The sequence below is a fragment of the Lycorma delicatula genome, chromosome 6 (assembly GCF_047948215.1).
Source record: "Lycorma delicatula isolate Av1 chromosome 6, ASM4794821v1, whole genome shotgun sequence".
NCBI lineage: Eukaryota > Metazoa > Arthropoda > Insecta > Hemiptera > Fulgoridae > Lycorma > Lycorma delicatula.
In genome coordinates this window covers 76,905,432-76,921,054 of record NC_134460.1, presented here as the reverse complement: position 1 = coordinate 76,921,054, position 15,623 = coordinate 76,905,432, and the positions used below count along the sequence as shown (strand labels likewise).

The 15,623-nt window shown below is 34.7% G+C and overlaps 1 protein-coding gene across 1 annotated transcript in view; it reads left to right on the top strand.

Annotated features, from left to right (window-relative positions):
• The window catches only part of LOC142326890 (ATP-binding cassette sub-family G member 1-like), a 148,225-nt gene that overhangs the window by 116,376 nt on the left and 16,226 nt on the right, over positions 1–15,623 (top strand). Inside the window, exon 4 of the mRNA XM_075369622.1 lies at positions 11,350–11,415. Within this exon, the coding sequence (XP_075225737.1) occupies positions 11,350–11,415 (66 nt within the window). The remainder of the gene's footprint in view (positions 1–11,349; positions 11,416–15,623) is intronic.

The following is a 15,623-nucleotide window of genomic DNA, read 5'->3' as shown; positions in this document are numbered from 1 at the left end:
GCAGCGGTACGTAGAAGCAAAATTTTCCAGTGGTTTCATCCAAATCGAATTTATCCGACGCTTTGAACTTCCACCCGAAATTTTCCAAAATATTTTCTTCGCTTTTACGCAACGAAAGAATATTCTTTATAGTTGTCGTTATTCCTAACTTTTGTACGCGACACATTTCCTTGCCGTTTATCTCGTATCGTATCTCCTCGAAGAGAAACGGTATCGCGTTGTTTGTTAACCACGATTCCGTTGCCTTTTTATCGCCTGTTTTAGTAGTTAACGCACCTTCAACCATCAAATAGCTTTTATGCGGTAATGTGTACACATCTTGTTGGTGTATCGGAATCCGGATTTCATCGTTGTTGTTGTAAGTCGACGAAGCGTACGGTAGATGGGTATGATATTCGTACTGTGTGATCGTGTTTTCGAACGAAACACTTTCACCGACGTCCAACATATTCGCTCCTATCGCTGTCATTACGGTTCACCAAAACTGTAAAACCAAGTTTTCGAAGAAACAACACGTTACGCGATGTTAACGATTTGGTGTTTGCACTAGACTGATCGGTTTGCGCGTCGTTTCGCTACTAGTACCAGCGCTATTGTATATTAACCCCATCTATTGGCTTTCCTTTTACTTTGTTTTCTTTTGTAAATGCAATCTCACCGTAACGGTTTCACAGCGAAAGTTTATCGGTTTCCGTCTTGATCGGTAAACTTTATGGCGATCTTGTCTAAGCTCTTCGTATTCACCGGTAGATAGATTATATTCTTCGGCGAGTCGATTATTTTGAAAACAGGCGGTCCGCTTAGCGTGAATTCGTGCAACACGTGTCCCTCTGATCCGTTCGTATAGGAGCCTCGTATAAGGTTGCATTCGACCCGTACGGTGTTCACGTTGTTAATGGCGACTGGCTTCGATGAATCGTGCCATATATTCGCCGTCAGATTAGTTTTCTCGAACCCCAACAGCGGTGCCAAACTATCCGTTGATGTCAAATCGATCGCGGCACTGTATTTAAGTTCGCATTTTAACGTATTATTATTCGGACGCATAAGTAAATCTATTTTGGTTTTGTCTTTGAGTTCATCGCTCAAGCGTTTAGCGATATCATCCACTTCGTACGATCCGGTCGCTAGTGTCAGCTTAATCGGTTTTTGAGGTTTCTTTGGTACAACAGTAAATGTGTTGTTGATTCCCTATTCGACATTTGGAATCGAGTTGTATGTGGTTAAGTTTATCAACGCCATTTCCCAATCGCCATCAGACAAATCCAATGGCGGAAAGAATGTAGCGAGTAAGAACGACGTATTTCCACTTATGCAGAACATGTTTACCTGTAGGCTGACGAATCACGACTGAGAAATTCAAGACATAAATGACCGCAGATAACCGTGTTTATATACTGTCTGGCGTTATAATTGAAATTTATAATCGAATCGAGTGGAAAATAACGCATCAATTCGTTAGGTGGACGCAGATTACCAAAACTATCGAAATAGTCCACCGTCCGTCCACGTTTTCTATAACATACCCAGTGTGTTCCATGACCGGTACTGCGGTCAAGATTAACTATCGCAGTTTCGTTAGTCTTCGGTTGTTTGGGTAATGCATCCAACATGAAGACCCCTCGAAAATCGGCTATATTTAGTGTTCTCGCGTACCACATTAGTTCTATGTTCGATAGCGGTCGCACTGGTATTCCCTTTATTGGAGACGACGACGACGACGTTTTTTTTTACCGCACATCCCCGATTCGGTCAAAGGGTAGGGTTTAAGCTATAATCCCTGCCCTGCAGCGCCCGCTTTTCGTTTCATCATTTCGACAAGGCGTTTTATATTATTCCTTTTTGATCGTCTTCTTCGTCTTCGTACTCTTCCACCGCCGAACTTTGCTTTTAATTTCATCGCGTTTGTAACCGCCAATGCCGTAGCCTTTTCCGCGATACTCGAGTCCTTAGCTTTAACTCTTTCCCTAGCGCTATCGTCTAATTTACGATCTGCTGCCGCTCTTCTTTCGTTATCGCTGTACGTTGCGTATGCAATATCGTGTTCTTTACAAGCAGCGTCCAACTTGTTTACACCGGGATCGCCTCTCTTTAATCGCTTTTTTAAATTCGTTCCCGGTCCGCAGTACTGATATCCCGGAATATGTAACTCTATCGGTAATAAATCGATCCCTTTGTTTACGACCGTACCCACCACCTTTTTGACACCTTTTAATGCTTTATCGCCGATATAAAATCCTAACGCTCCTGCAGCTCCTGCTGTTAGAGTTGTTAACAGTCCACCGCCTCGTTTAAGACTGGCTATTCGTTTAGATCTTCTCACCTTACCCTTTCGAACGGGAGAACATTTTGACCTTCTCATTCTTGCCATGTCGGATAGACAATGAACTTGTTTACGACATTCCACCATCTTACATTGGATCCGTGTTCGGCAATCGTACCATATTTTTATTCACATCCTCATTCTTCAATCTCTTATCAGTGATCGGAGGAGGCACCACATTTTTTGTCACATCCTCGTCCTCCGACACCGGGGGACGTATCATATTTTTATTCACATCCTCATTCTTCATTGACTTATCAGCGATCGGAGGTCGCACCATATTTTTTGACACATCCTCGTTCTCCTTTGTATCTTTATTATTAAGATCTGTGTTTGCAGAATCGCTTTGGTGATGATTGTCAGCGGTTAATATACGCATAAGCGATTTTGGATTTAAGTTTCTGTTAGCGTCGTCGTTAATGTTTAATAGAAATTTGTAAAACTTAAATAGTGTGTCATCGATATAACCCTTAGTCGTACTAAGTAATTTTTGTATATGTAATTCCATATCGTTCACGTAGGACTTTGTAGCGAGATCGGTGCTATTTTTAGGCATGCCAGCTTTAGTGATAGCAGATTCTCTAGCGTCGACTATTTGCTTTTCATCGAAAAGTTTTTTTCGTAAAAAGTTGACAGTAACGACGTCCGTCTTTTCGACAGGATCACCGACTCTACATATTCGCTTATTTTGATAATTGACTGCGCTGTCATCATCTTCAAAAATCTTCGCTAAGAATACATGATTTAGATCGCTATGCATTGCGTACTCTTCCACCAACTCTTCCTTCAATTCATCCCTCATTATATCGACATATCCTTTGGTCGCGAGGTCGGTCAACTGTTGAGGTGGCCTGGCGTTTGTTATAACACTTTTTTGGATATCCACAATACCGTTTTTACTCGTTAAAATCCCATTTGTCACTTTGTCTACGTATGACTTTGTTGTGAGATCCGTGCTATTAATTTGTGCACCAGCATTTGCGATAACGCACCCTCTCGCGTTAATTGTCTCATTTTTACTGAAAAGGTTTTCCGCCAATAGTCGACAGTTACGACGTCTGTTTTTTTGATTGGATCGGCGATTGTGCGATATCGCCCAATCGCCTCTTTGAAAAGGAGAGTGCGTTGTTGTCCATCAGTGAAACCGTCGGTAAGTATTTATTATTCAATTCGCTTTGCATTACGAACATTTTCTTAACGTGACCGATTGTTGTACCATCATCATCTTCAACAGGCGATCCGACGTTGCACAAACGTCTTTTTTTGATATCGAAATCTCCATCGGCGGTTTTTTCAAACGTTTCGACAATCCGAGTTGGTGGTGGTTGGGCAGTTGCACTCCCAACGCGAGAACGTCCGAACTTGTCGATACTCATCTTCAGACTGTTTAAAATAAAAAGTTCCCTGTACTACCCTCCTTTATGTATCCGCCTTCTTGCAGTTCTTCTATGATCGAAAATATTTCGTTATTATGACCGGTATGACCCGCACGCTTCGAAGCCAATAAAAGTCGCAGTCTATCGCACAGTTCATTCGGATCGTCCCAGTAAACGTAATCCAGTCTAACCGTTTTCTTCGCTCTCATCAACAGACCCGATCCGGTTATTGGACTTTCGTCGTCATGACCGCTTTCCGACGAAAGATGCGTACGAGGAAACAGTCTTTTGATAATATTCTTGTACTTTAACGATCGACTGGAAATTATGCGACCAGTATTTTGACTTTTATGCACCTCAGTAGTTTCTAATATTTTCTTATAATTATTTAAATCTTTGGTTGTATAATCTACAGGTTCATTCAAAATAATCAATTGATATAAACCTTTGGAGCCGCTATACGTCTTGTTGTCGATAACTATTTTATTTCCTTTGAACTGGAGTAGTTTTGTTCCGATCATCCATTGATCGTCAATGTTTTTAACTCCGAAGACGTTGTCTATTTTTTTATCTTTATCCGTTACGGCAAGATCCAAGAAATGTTTTGCACGAAAACCCATCGTTTTCGGTGTCGGTGTTTAAAGAGTCTTCTCATAACCGTCGGTGTCTCTTCCACCACCTCCTCCTTTTCACCCACTCCCTTTGCATTCTCTTCTTGTTCTTTTTTAATATCTTACTTTTGTTTAAACGATTGATTAAGTTCTCGGAGCGGTTCGACAATAGGCTTAAATTGCTTTTCAATAACTTGTTCCGATTCCGTTATTCCTTGCGTAATAGCGCGATGTTTTCGTTTAATCGAATCTCGTATTCTATCGATTCCCATTACCAACTTCGCAGACGACGATGGCATATCGATCTCATTCTTGTTCGACATCGTGGTTACGAATGATCGGAAAACAGTCGACACATCACCATCCTAGTTCCACCGATCTAAAGAACACTGCATGTTTTTTGGTTCTGCGTAGGAAAAGTATAACATCGATTAACGAAGCATTCATTCTCACCGGACGGTGATTGGTATTGCACAATTCGCGGTAACATTGCGTCACACCCTGATCGATAGACGGAAATTCAGTTTTCTGCTTGTGTCTTTAAAGACAACAGCCCTTTTTACATTTCCAACCCACAGCGGGATATCCACAACCGTTGAGTGATCGCGTTGTGGGACCTTTGTCAAGTACCGTTTGGAAAGTCGTCTGATCGGATGACGGTCACCTTCCGAATGTAAATACAACAGATAGCTAATCAACAACCAAAATCCGTCCGGTTTCGCGCCTGCATATTCGCACCATTTTCGCAGCAGATCTTCGTTTTGGATTTCTACAGTTAGCGTCGTTCGTTGTACCTCAATCCGAACGAATCGGCGTATAATTGCAACGTAGGTAGCGCTTCGTTTAGAAACTCGCCAGAAAAGAGCGCCTGCGCCCTGTTGTTCACGATGTCGAACGGTAATCCTCCTCGTCTTATCGGTAATGTTTCTGGTACGTCGTCGGTAAATTGCACTCCGTAAGCCGTGTCCACAAAACATTTTCTACCGTATGATAACGCTAAGCGGTACAACGTTTTTGGCGACCTGATCGGAATAGTTTGTTCCGTGATCACTATACAGCATCTCGCTCCTTCTAGACGACTACCGTATTCCAACATGTGCATGTAAACGTTTGTGTAGTCCATAGATGCATGACGGTTTCGAAGTTCCAATAAAGGCTTTTTGTACACGAGCAGAGAGGGTCTAAATCTTGAAATGAAGTTCCATCCGTGTCGAATTGTGGTGTTGAACATGTTTTTATCGTAATCACCAGTTCGATTGGCATCTCGTACTTGTCACATTCTTCTAAAAATGTAAACCATATACGCTTATTGAAAATCTTACCTTCGCTAGTAAACATCAACAGAACGACCAACGGATAGTCACGATTCATTCTTTTTACATGTCGCCAGCATCATTGGTCTTTATTTTCACAGTAGTTCACTTTATGACAGACGTAGTTACCGCAAAACTTCTGACGGTCGCTAAAATATTTGGAACACAAGTTGTTTTGCGTTTTTTGCCTAAAACGTATGGCGTTAGCGTACGATGTTCCGTCCTCGTAGGTGTGTATGGTTGCCATTGTTACCGACTATCAACTGATCTCTTTTACAAAAACGTCGAAGCCTACTCTATATCGTCCACCGTCGATATCGCTCTCCTTATCCACAACCAAAAATCCATGAGGTTTTCTCCATGCAACACCACACAGACTTTTAAACCGATCGAATTTCATATCGGTATTTACATGATCTTGATATATGTGACGTAAGTTGAGATCGTCTTGTTTGAATATAAGAAGGAGATTTGCGTTGTCCCGTACAAGGTGCTTCCCGGCACTGGAATTTGTCTGAGTCAAATAAAAGCTGTCGATGTTGTTGTGTCGTCCAATCGCAAAGTACTTGCGAATATTATGTTGCTTTTCGCAAGCTACATCGTCGAAAATCATTATCGAGTTCGGTTCCGCTTCGTCGGGTGCCATCTCATGATCGTTTTCTGAGTATGCAAAAAAGCCGATCTCCGGGACACCAATCATGACTTGTTCTAGAAACTTATATTTCGGTTGGTACAGCGAGTTAGAAAACACGTAAATATTTCTGAATCGTAAACCGTCCGGCGAAAACAGCAAGTTGAATAGGACATTTGTTTTTCCGCAATTAGACTGCTCAAATGTTCTTGCATGGTATAAAGGTTTATCATCAAAAGCCTAGTTTACATTTTAATGATTTCTGCCAGAGTTTTTTGGAGTTTGAAATAAGATTCAAGCATCAGGCATTCAGATGATAGCACAGCCGTAAAAAAAATAACATAAATAGAAATCCCTTGCTGTTGGTTCATAAAAATAATACATCTCAAGGCACCTAGATGAAAAGCCAATTAATGTTTTCAGAAATTTTGGTTAATGTAGATTTACTTTCATTACAGCATTGTCTAGAAATAATGATACTTTCCATAAAATAATAGAGTTGTATCTTGTAGCATCAGTTAGTTTTATCTGTTATTAGCCTCTCATATAATTTTTTTTTAAAATGTATCTCTTGTATGAATTAGTATTATATTATTACTCTAAGATCGATCAGCGCTGTTAAAGCTTTTAAAAATATTTTCTTACAGATTACATTTCTTTTTACCAATTTTAAAATATTTGTTGAATTCTTTTGAAGTACATTGGTGGGTTAGTTTGTATTTTCAGATTCTTATATCCGTAGCATGTATTAATTACCTGCTAAGTATGAGATTTATTTAAAAAGCATCCAACATTACAGTGTACTTCTAATTTTGGTTCTTGTTCTTATTTCCTTCAAAGTTGTGATTCCATTCATTTAGGCTAGCTTTTTCATCTGTCCATAATTTTTCTGAAAGTCTTATTTTAGAATGGCATTTTGCTGTTAAATTGCAGTTCTATTGGGAACATTTTCAGCTTTGGTAATAATCAGAAATAGTGGAAGTCAGATGTGCATAGTAGATTGCTTGCTTGGCTAATCTTGCATGGGAAATTGCTTGTTCAGTTAAAAGTTTTGAATTAGATGTAAGAAATGGGTAGAGTAGATATAAAAAGATCTGGTTGCCAGATCTTCAGTCATCAATTTTATTTTTAATTTATGCTTTATAAATGCAGTAATCATTATTATTATTTTTTTTTGTAAATAAAAAAAAACAAAAAATGTAACTGATCACTTCTGTACATGATCATGGATTGAAATTCCTGATCATGGATTGAAACATTAAAACACAAGTCTGAGTTTGTAAATTGTTATAGCTACCATAATAGTTAGTTATATTATTCTAATTTACATAATGAGAAAGAGCACAGAATAGCTGAGATAAAACTGTCAAAACGGTCAAAATTAATTTACTGCGCCACCAGTCTGGTGAAGAGAGACTTTTTATTTTTACCAATGATATGCAGGAATTGGCCATGGCTACCAGGTAGAATGATGCACCATTATTCTGACTTATACTACGTACCAGCTCAGCCAATTTTGGAGCCTCCCTTCTCTATACAAGGCAGAGTTCAAAAGTAAGGGCCATTGAGTTATAAATAGTGATTGTCAACACTAAATGGTTTGCGCATGTGTAGTAGCTTTAAGTTGTCTGTTGGGCATGTAACTACCACATTGCCATCAGTTCATTGTTTTTTGCCTTTTTGAGACAGTGAACTTAAAGTGAGTGCGGTAATAACAAATCCTGCCAGTTGTGAAGTTCAATTTGTAATTAGATTTCTAAACCCAAGAGGACAAAATGCTGAAATTCACTGTCAATTGTGTGAAACATATGGATCTACCCCAATGAGTGAAGTAAAAGTTAGACAATGATGAGTTTAAGGAAGGCTGTTCAAACGTTCATGATAAACAAAGAAGTAGCAGGCCTAGGGTCCGGACTAACGATCTTATTGAATGTGTGAATACAAAAGTGAGAGTGGAATTTTATGTTGTGGGTTTGAAGAAGCTTACTTCATATTTTCACAAGCATTTGGAACAAAATGATGATTATATAGACAAATAATTATTTGAAAAAGTATTTGAAATCATAAATAAATTTTTTATTTTTTCAACTGTTCTCAATTTTTTACCAATTGGCCTTTAGTTTTGAACCACTCCTTGTAGCATGGCAGCTATATAAAGAGCATGCTTCCAAGTCCAGGACAAAGAAGAACTATTAACAGAGACATCCTGATAAGTTAAAATCCTTGAAAAGATCCTAACTCCATCCACCTGCTGGTAAGCCAGAACTGTTCTTTTCAGAGCCAATCTTGTTTAGATGTATAGGCTGGCCTAGCTGTTATTTGTATCAGTTCTGGAAGCTCTTGACCCAAACAGTTTTTGAACTATCTGAGCCAACCTGTTGAATTGGAAGCCAGCCTGCCTCAGTCATCCTCATTCATCCTCTGAAGTAATACCTTACGGTGGTTCCGGAGGCTAAACAGAAAAAGAGAGAGCCTGCTTCAGTTACCACTGCTGATCACCTCGACATCTATGACTTAACATCTATTTTCATGGTTTACATAACATCTATTTTCAATGTTACCAATGTAATAGTTATATTTTGTTGCTGTCTGAAAACCAAATAAAAGAAATATAAGATATATCTAAAATAAGAAACAATAAATGAATACGTATAATATAAACAGAGAACATAAAATATAAAGACATTAGACATTACAAGTGTAAATATTAATAAAATCAATTGCTTATCATTATATATATATTTCCCTAAACATATATGAGCACATGTAAATTGAAAATTAATTTAATTTACTAGAATATCTCATTTTTATTAATCAGAAAAGAACAAATAATAATAAAAAATCATTTAATAGTATACGAGATAGTTAACTGAAATAATGATTTCAAAAAATATTTTGTTTAAATTCGAACACGCAATTATGATTATTAATTATTTTATAGACAGTTTATTTAAATTGGTACATTATTAAGAGGAAATTCAAGCTGTTATGTTGGCTATACTGATTTTTACATCCTCAGATTTAATTTATAAATTCTAAAGTATTGTACTTGTAGAGTTCAACATATAAATTCAAAACATGATCAGATACAGAAGTAATTATTAATTTTTTTTTTTTTTGTTTTTTAAAAGGGATTATTACTTTTGCATTAATAGACATTGTTATATTGTGTATATTATATACACAATAATATATTATATAGGCATTTTAATAGACATGTTATAGTGATAAATTGCAGAAATATGTTCCATCTTCAGGTGTATCAGTGACATCATTCCACTGATGTCATTTCAACATTAACAAAAATATAAAAAGATTTTTAAAAAATATAAAGGTTCACTGCAAACTACATGCACATACAGTGTGCATATTAGTGATACCAAGAAAGTTCTGAAAATTAGTGTTTATTTTTGTATATTTTATTATTATAATGATAGTCATTGTGAACTGTATTTGTATTTTTTACTGAATTTGATTAATTCAATAATGTTGATATTTATAATACATAAGATATTAAAAACTGTGAAGAGTTAAAAAAATATCTATGTGTGTGTTTGTATGATGCACTGAATTTTTTTTGTCACTATTCTTTCATATGGTATGTACGAGGCATGATTTTTAAACTAAGGGTCATTTTAATATAAAAATTGAATAAGGGAAATAGAAAAAACTTTATAATAAAATAAACTTACATACATATATATATATATATATATATATATATATATATATACTCTTTTCTACTTATTCGCCATTGACTGCAATACATTTTTAATATCGGCTTACCAGCTTCATTATTTCATTACTGAAGAATTCTCATGTCTGTGATTTAAATCAAGTAATTAATCTGTTTTGCATTTCCTCACCATTTTCAAACTTCTGTGATGCAAGGCCATTATTTTAAATTGAGGAAAAGGTAATAATCACTCATGCAAGATCTTTGACTGTAAGGCGATCTTGACTTTTTGGACTTCAAGAACGATGAATGCTGCCATTGCATTGATTGTCATCACCAGTCACAACATGCTTCCATATATCATCACCTTCATTTTCGTAGCATGTCAAAAACGTTTGAGCTGTAGTAAGAAGTTTTCCTCTTTGTGTTTCTGTCAAAATCTTTGGTACCCATCTGGAACACAAATTTCTGTAACCCAGTTTTTCAGTTAAATGTTGTAAATTATGGATCACACAACAAACGGAAATTCAATCAATAATTGAGAAACAGTAAGCCTTTTGTTTTCATAAGTTTTTGCATTCGCATTTTCAGTCAATTCATCTGGGATGACAGTCAGGTGACCACTATGTTCTACGTCGTGAATATTTGTTCTTCCTCCATGAAACAAATGACGCCATTGGTGAATTTTACCTTCACACATAACACTGGATCCATAAACATTGATAATTTCTCTATAAATATCAGTAGCAGATTTGTTTTTAGCCAACAGATAATGAATTACTGATCACATTTCACAGCTTACGGGATTATTTATCGTAACACTCATTTCATCCAGGCTATACACACAACTTACATAAATAATGTTAACCTATTGTAAACAGATGGTCGTTGATGTAAATAAACATAATACACTTGTGCCATCACTTTCCACCGCATCTAATGATGGCAAATTGAAAATGGCCCTTACTTAAAAACACACCTCATAATTTCAATGCAAATTCTCAAGCTTGCTTTTCCTATACTGTAGATTGATTGAAAAGCTCTAAGCCGTTGAAAATAAATTAAAAACTTAAGATACGAGAAGGTATGTCCTATTTTCTATTAAGAATAATAAAAACAAAAAAATTAAGGCACACAAAGCATTTATGAATAACTAGTATTTACTCATGGATTTATTCAATTATAATTTAGAGTTTCACCTTGATTGCATGTATATGTGTTATCATTATAATGGATATATAAAGTATTTTTATAGACAGAACAAAATTTAAACTATGGTTTTCAAGTTAAATTGTAATTTTTTAAGTAAGATATTTAAGTAAACTGAAACTATCAAGTTATGGTTAAGTATCTATTATATATTTGGTATACGATGTTGTTTTAGGCATTATATTATGTTGCATCTTTTTGTTTTTATAGTTCTTGAAATATCGCTTTTAGAAAGACAGGAATGTCATAATGAACTTGTTAGAGCATCTGGTAATGGTACTTGGTCGTGATTGGAGACAGAAACGGATCTCTAGTAAGACATCTAGTCATTTTATTGTTCTTATTATTAATTTATTAGCTGGTTTTAGGTAGCAGATTAGGCAATTGTTTTCTTAAATTAAGGTAGTAATTTTCAAAAAGTTGTAAAAGTGATGATCTATTTTAATTTTTAAATCTTTTGAGGTAGACCGAAAAAATTATCATTTCTGTTTCAATTTATCTGACTTCTCAGCTACAACAGTAATCATTCGTTGCATGAATTATCAATTATTAAGCATCAAATTGAATATTTATTATAAACTATTTTATATTTCAGTTTTTTATTTATAATGTTGACCTAAAGACTGATTTGACCTCAGAATTTCAGCTGATACATAAAACATAGCACTAGAGAGGTTCATTAAGTCAATAATTACAATGTATAGGCCAGTTCCATTCCCATAACGCACTGGGTTGGTCTAGTGGTTAAACTTGTCATTGCAAATAAGCTGATTTCGAAGTCTAGAGTTCTAAGGTTCAAATCCTAGTAAAGGCAGTTATTTTTATTTGAATACTAAATTGTGGATACTGGTGTTCTTTGGTGGTTGGGTATCAATTAACCACACATCTCAGGAATGGTGGATCTGAGACTGCACAAGACTACACTTTGTTTACATTCATACATATCATCCTCACTCATCCTCTGAAGTAATACTTTACAGTGGTTCCAGAGGCTAAAATAGAAAAAAGAGAGTTCCATTTCCTTGACAAAGCATTAATACTGGTTGATAAACACAATATACTTATATTGATATCTTAAGCTACACATGAATAATTACAACTAACCGCTTTAGTTATACTTTTTTGATACTTTCTCTGAATATTATGGGATTCAGTATAAATTTTATGAAAACACAAGCAAACTAAAAAAAGGGTATATCAGTGCTTATCCACTAAGCCCAACAGTGTTATGTAATACAGGGTCTAACATTTTATAAAGAAGAAGAAAAAGATCTCTGGTGTATACTGAATTGAACAGTATGCAAGTAAAATCAGCACAAGAAAAGTTTATAGAAGTGGAATAAATTATGTATGTACTAGTAGTCCCTTACTGCTTAGCAGCAAATATTACAAACTAATGTTAGATATTTTAAAAATCGGCTAAAAACCTATTTCTCACCTGGGGATGAGACATGTTGCTTTTTTCTTTCATTTCCTACCTCAGATAAATGCATGCTCAAATCTATCTCCAATCCGTCCACACGCTCAATTAGAAGGATTGGGCTGATTTTTTTTTATTCTGCTCAGAACGGCCCGCAGATATGTTGTCAAGCATTGACGCATCTTCGAAGTGATTTTTCTGTGATTAATAATCTTGGAAAGTGCCTCAATTAAGGAATAAATGAGAATTTTTTGGTGATTTCTCAAGTTTGGGGTCCATTGATGCTTGATGACATACCTGTGGGTCATTCTGAGCTTAATAAAAAAATATCAGTGTGATCTGTCCAGTAGAATGTCCACACAGACTGAAAATAAATTTTCAGCCCAATTTTTTTCAATATGTAAGTAATATATAAAATAAAACTTTTACTCTGATTGGTACCTAAAACTTTATATAGATCATGTAATTTTAAGATAAATTATAAAAATAAAAAGATTAATAAGATAAAAAATAGATGTGATTAAAGTCCATATTAATTATTTAAATATAAACTCATAGAATAATGTTAAGTAAATTAAATATAAAAAAATGATTACAAAATAATTCACAATTCAATAGGCACTATTGAAGATTGTTTTAAGCATATATTTATGTATATGCTGAACAGGACGCAGAAAAATCTGGATTATTTTAATTATTATATAGAAATTTATTGACCGAGTAATATTCTTTCCATAAAAGAAAAACTTTTAATTGTAATATTTTAATTAAATTGGTGGGAGGATTTTTCAAATATTTTGGCAGTTAATTAAAAATGGCTATGGAAGGATATTTATTGAAAGTGAAATATTCTAAAAGAGTTATATCAAAACAGTTTTGTTGTCTGGTTTGGTATATTATTTATTTTTTAACTTTTTTAGACCAACATATGGTAGATCCTAGTTCATGCTCAGACTAGGTTATTTTATTAAAGTTACTTATCATTATTTAGTAATTATCTGTGTGATTTATCACATCACAATGACTAGGAATGAATATTATTTTAATTCATGTAAAATTTAAAACTTTTTTGTGTAAACAAATTTTAAAACACAATTATTATAAATATAAACAAAATTTAAGTTTTTCTTGAACTGATGACCGTCAATTACTGTGTTTGGAAAAGGATAAAACACATTCGAGGAATTTTTTTCAATTTATCTCATAATTCTTGAATCTTGAAAAGACGAAAGTTTGGTGGGGGGTTGATCTTTATTATTAGCAAAATGAAGCACACTATGATTTTTCAAATAACTGTCTCTAGGCATTGTTTTGGAAAATATTGGGGAATGTAATAGCCTGTCTGTTGATCAGTACTCTATAGAATTTTTCTAATTTCCTGGTATAAGCATGGTCAAACTCAAAAATGTAAACATCTGAGTTGGTTGGTTTCCATCATTGTAAATTTGAATGAGCAAGATCAGTTTGTTCAGAGGTTTGGGTGTAATATTTGTTTGTTTCATTCACTATATGTTCAAAAATTTGGAACATTATTAGATCTTTAACGAGAAGAAATAAATCCTGGACACAAATGCGATGTGTTGCATTTGAAAGATTTGAAAGAGCCTTAAGAGATAACATTATAATTGAGGTGAGAATATTGAATACACACTGTAATGAGGTAATGAAACACACTGTAACAGTTTTGTCCATGTTTAAAATTTGATGATTACATTCTATCTGGTGAATAATTTTTTGATTTGCTGTCAAAGAATTTTCAATTTCTTTTTAATAATTATCTTCAGGCATAGATACAGTTGCCATCTGCAAAAATAAATACCTCAAGATTTTGGGGCAAGTATAAACAATAAAAACTAATAAAGAGTAAAAACTAAGATCATTTCCCTCAGGCATTCTGCATTCTAAATCTTGAAGCAAGGACCTTTCTTTCTTTCTTTACTGTTTAGCCTCCGGTAACTACCGTTTAGATAATTCTTCAGAGGATGATATGTATGAGTGTAAATGAAATATAGTCTTGTACATTCTCAGTTTGACCATTCCTGAGATATGTGGTTAATTGAAACCCAACCACCAAAGAACACCGGTATCCACGATCTAGTATTCAAATCCGTGTAAAAATAACTGGCTTTACTAGGACTTGAACGCTGGAACTCTCGACTTCCAAATCAGCTGATTTGGGAAGACGCGTTCACCACTAGACCAACCCGGTGGGTCTGAAGCAAGGACCTAAATTTTACTTGTATTCTTATCAAAAGATGGAAATGTCAACTACGTGTTTACAGTTTGTAAGATATGATTAATCAATTGTAAGCAGTTCTTCTGGGTACCATGGTTACTGAGTTGTTTCTCCAATAAAAAATGTAGAATAAAATCAATTTCTTTACTGAGTTTACAGAGAAGGGTTGAAAATGGAATCTTTTTGTTATCTAAGGAGTATAAAATATTTTCCAAAACTAGAAAATTGCTGTGTCTGTAGGCAATTGTTTCCTAAAGCCATGCTGAAAGTTTGTTCAGTAAGGTTTTAGGAAATGTTTAAGGCAACTTAAACGACTTAAGACAACTAGGGACTACACCAATGCTGAAAGATTAATTAAATTTATAAGAAAGAAGGATAACAATAGCATTTATTACTTCTAAAATATTATTAGGGAATTCAATACCCAATGAATAATTTTACTTTTTATATTTAAAATAAGATTTTGGATTTACCAGGGAAAATACGATTCATCAACAGAACTATTCAATGTGAATGACTTTGTTTAAAATGGAAGAATATTTAATTGTTGTTTGAATTATTGAAAAAAAAAAAAATAAATTCCTCTTATGCCTGAATAGGGTAGATAGATACTAATCAAAAATTAAAAGCAAAATAAAATAAATTTTGAAGTTTGTAGATATGAAGTTTGATAAAAATATATGCAAAATTTTAGTTTTTACAATTTTTATTTATTCTCAATATTGATTTTATCGCCTTCAAAGTACTCCTTTTCAGATATAATACATTTGGGCTGCACTTTTTCCAATCTTTGAAGATCCTCTGGAAATGGAGTTTCTGGTATGGCGT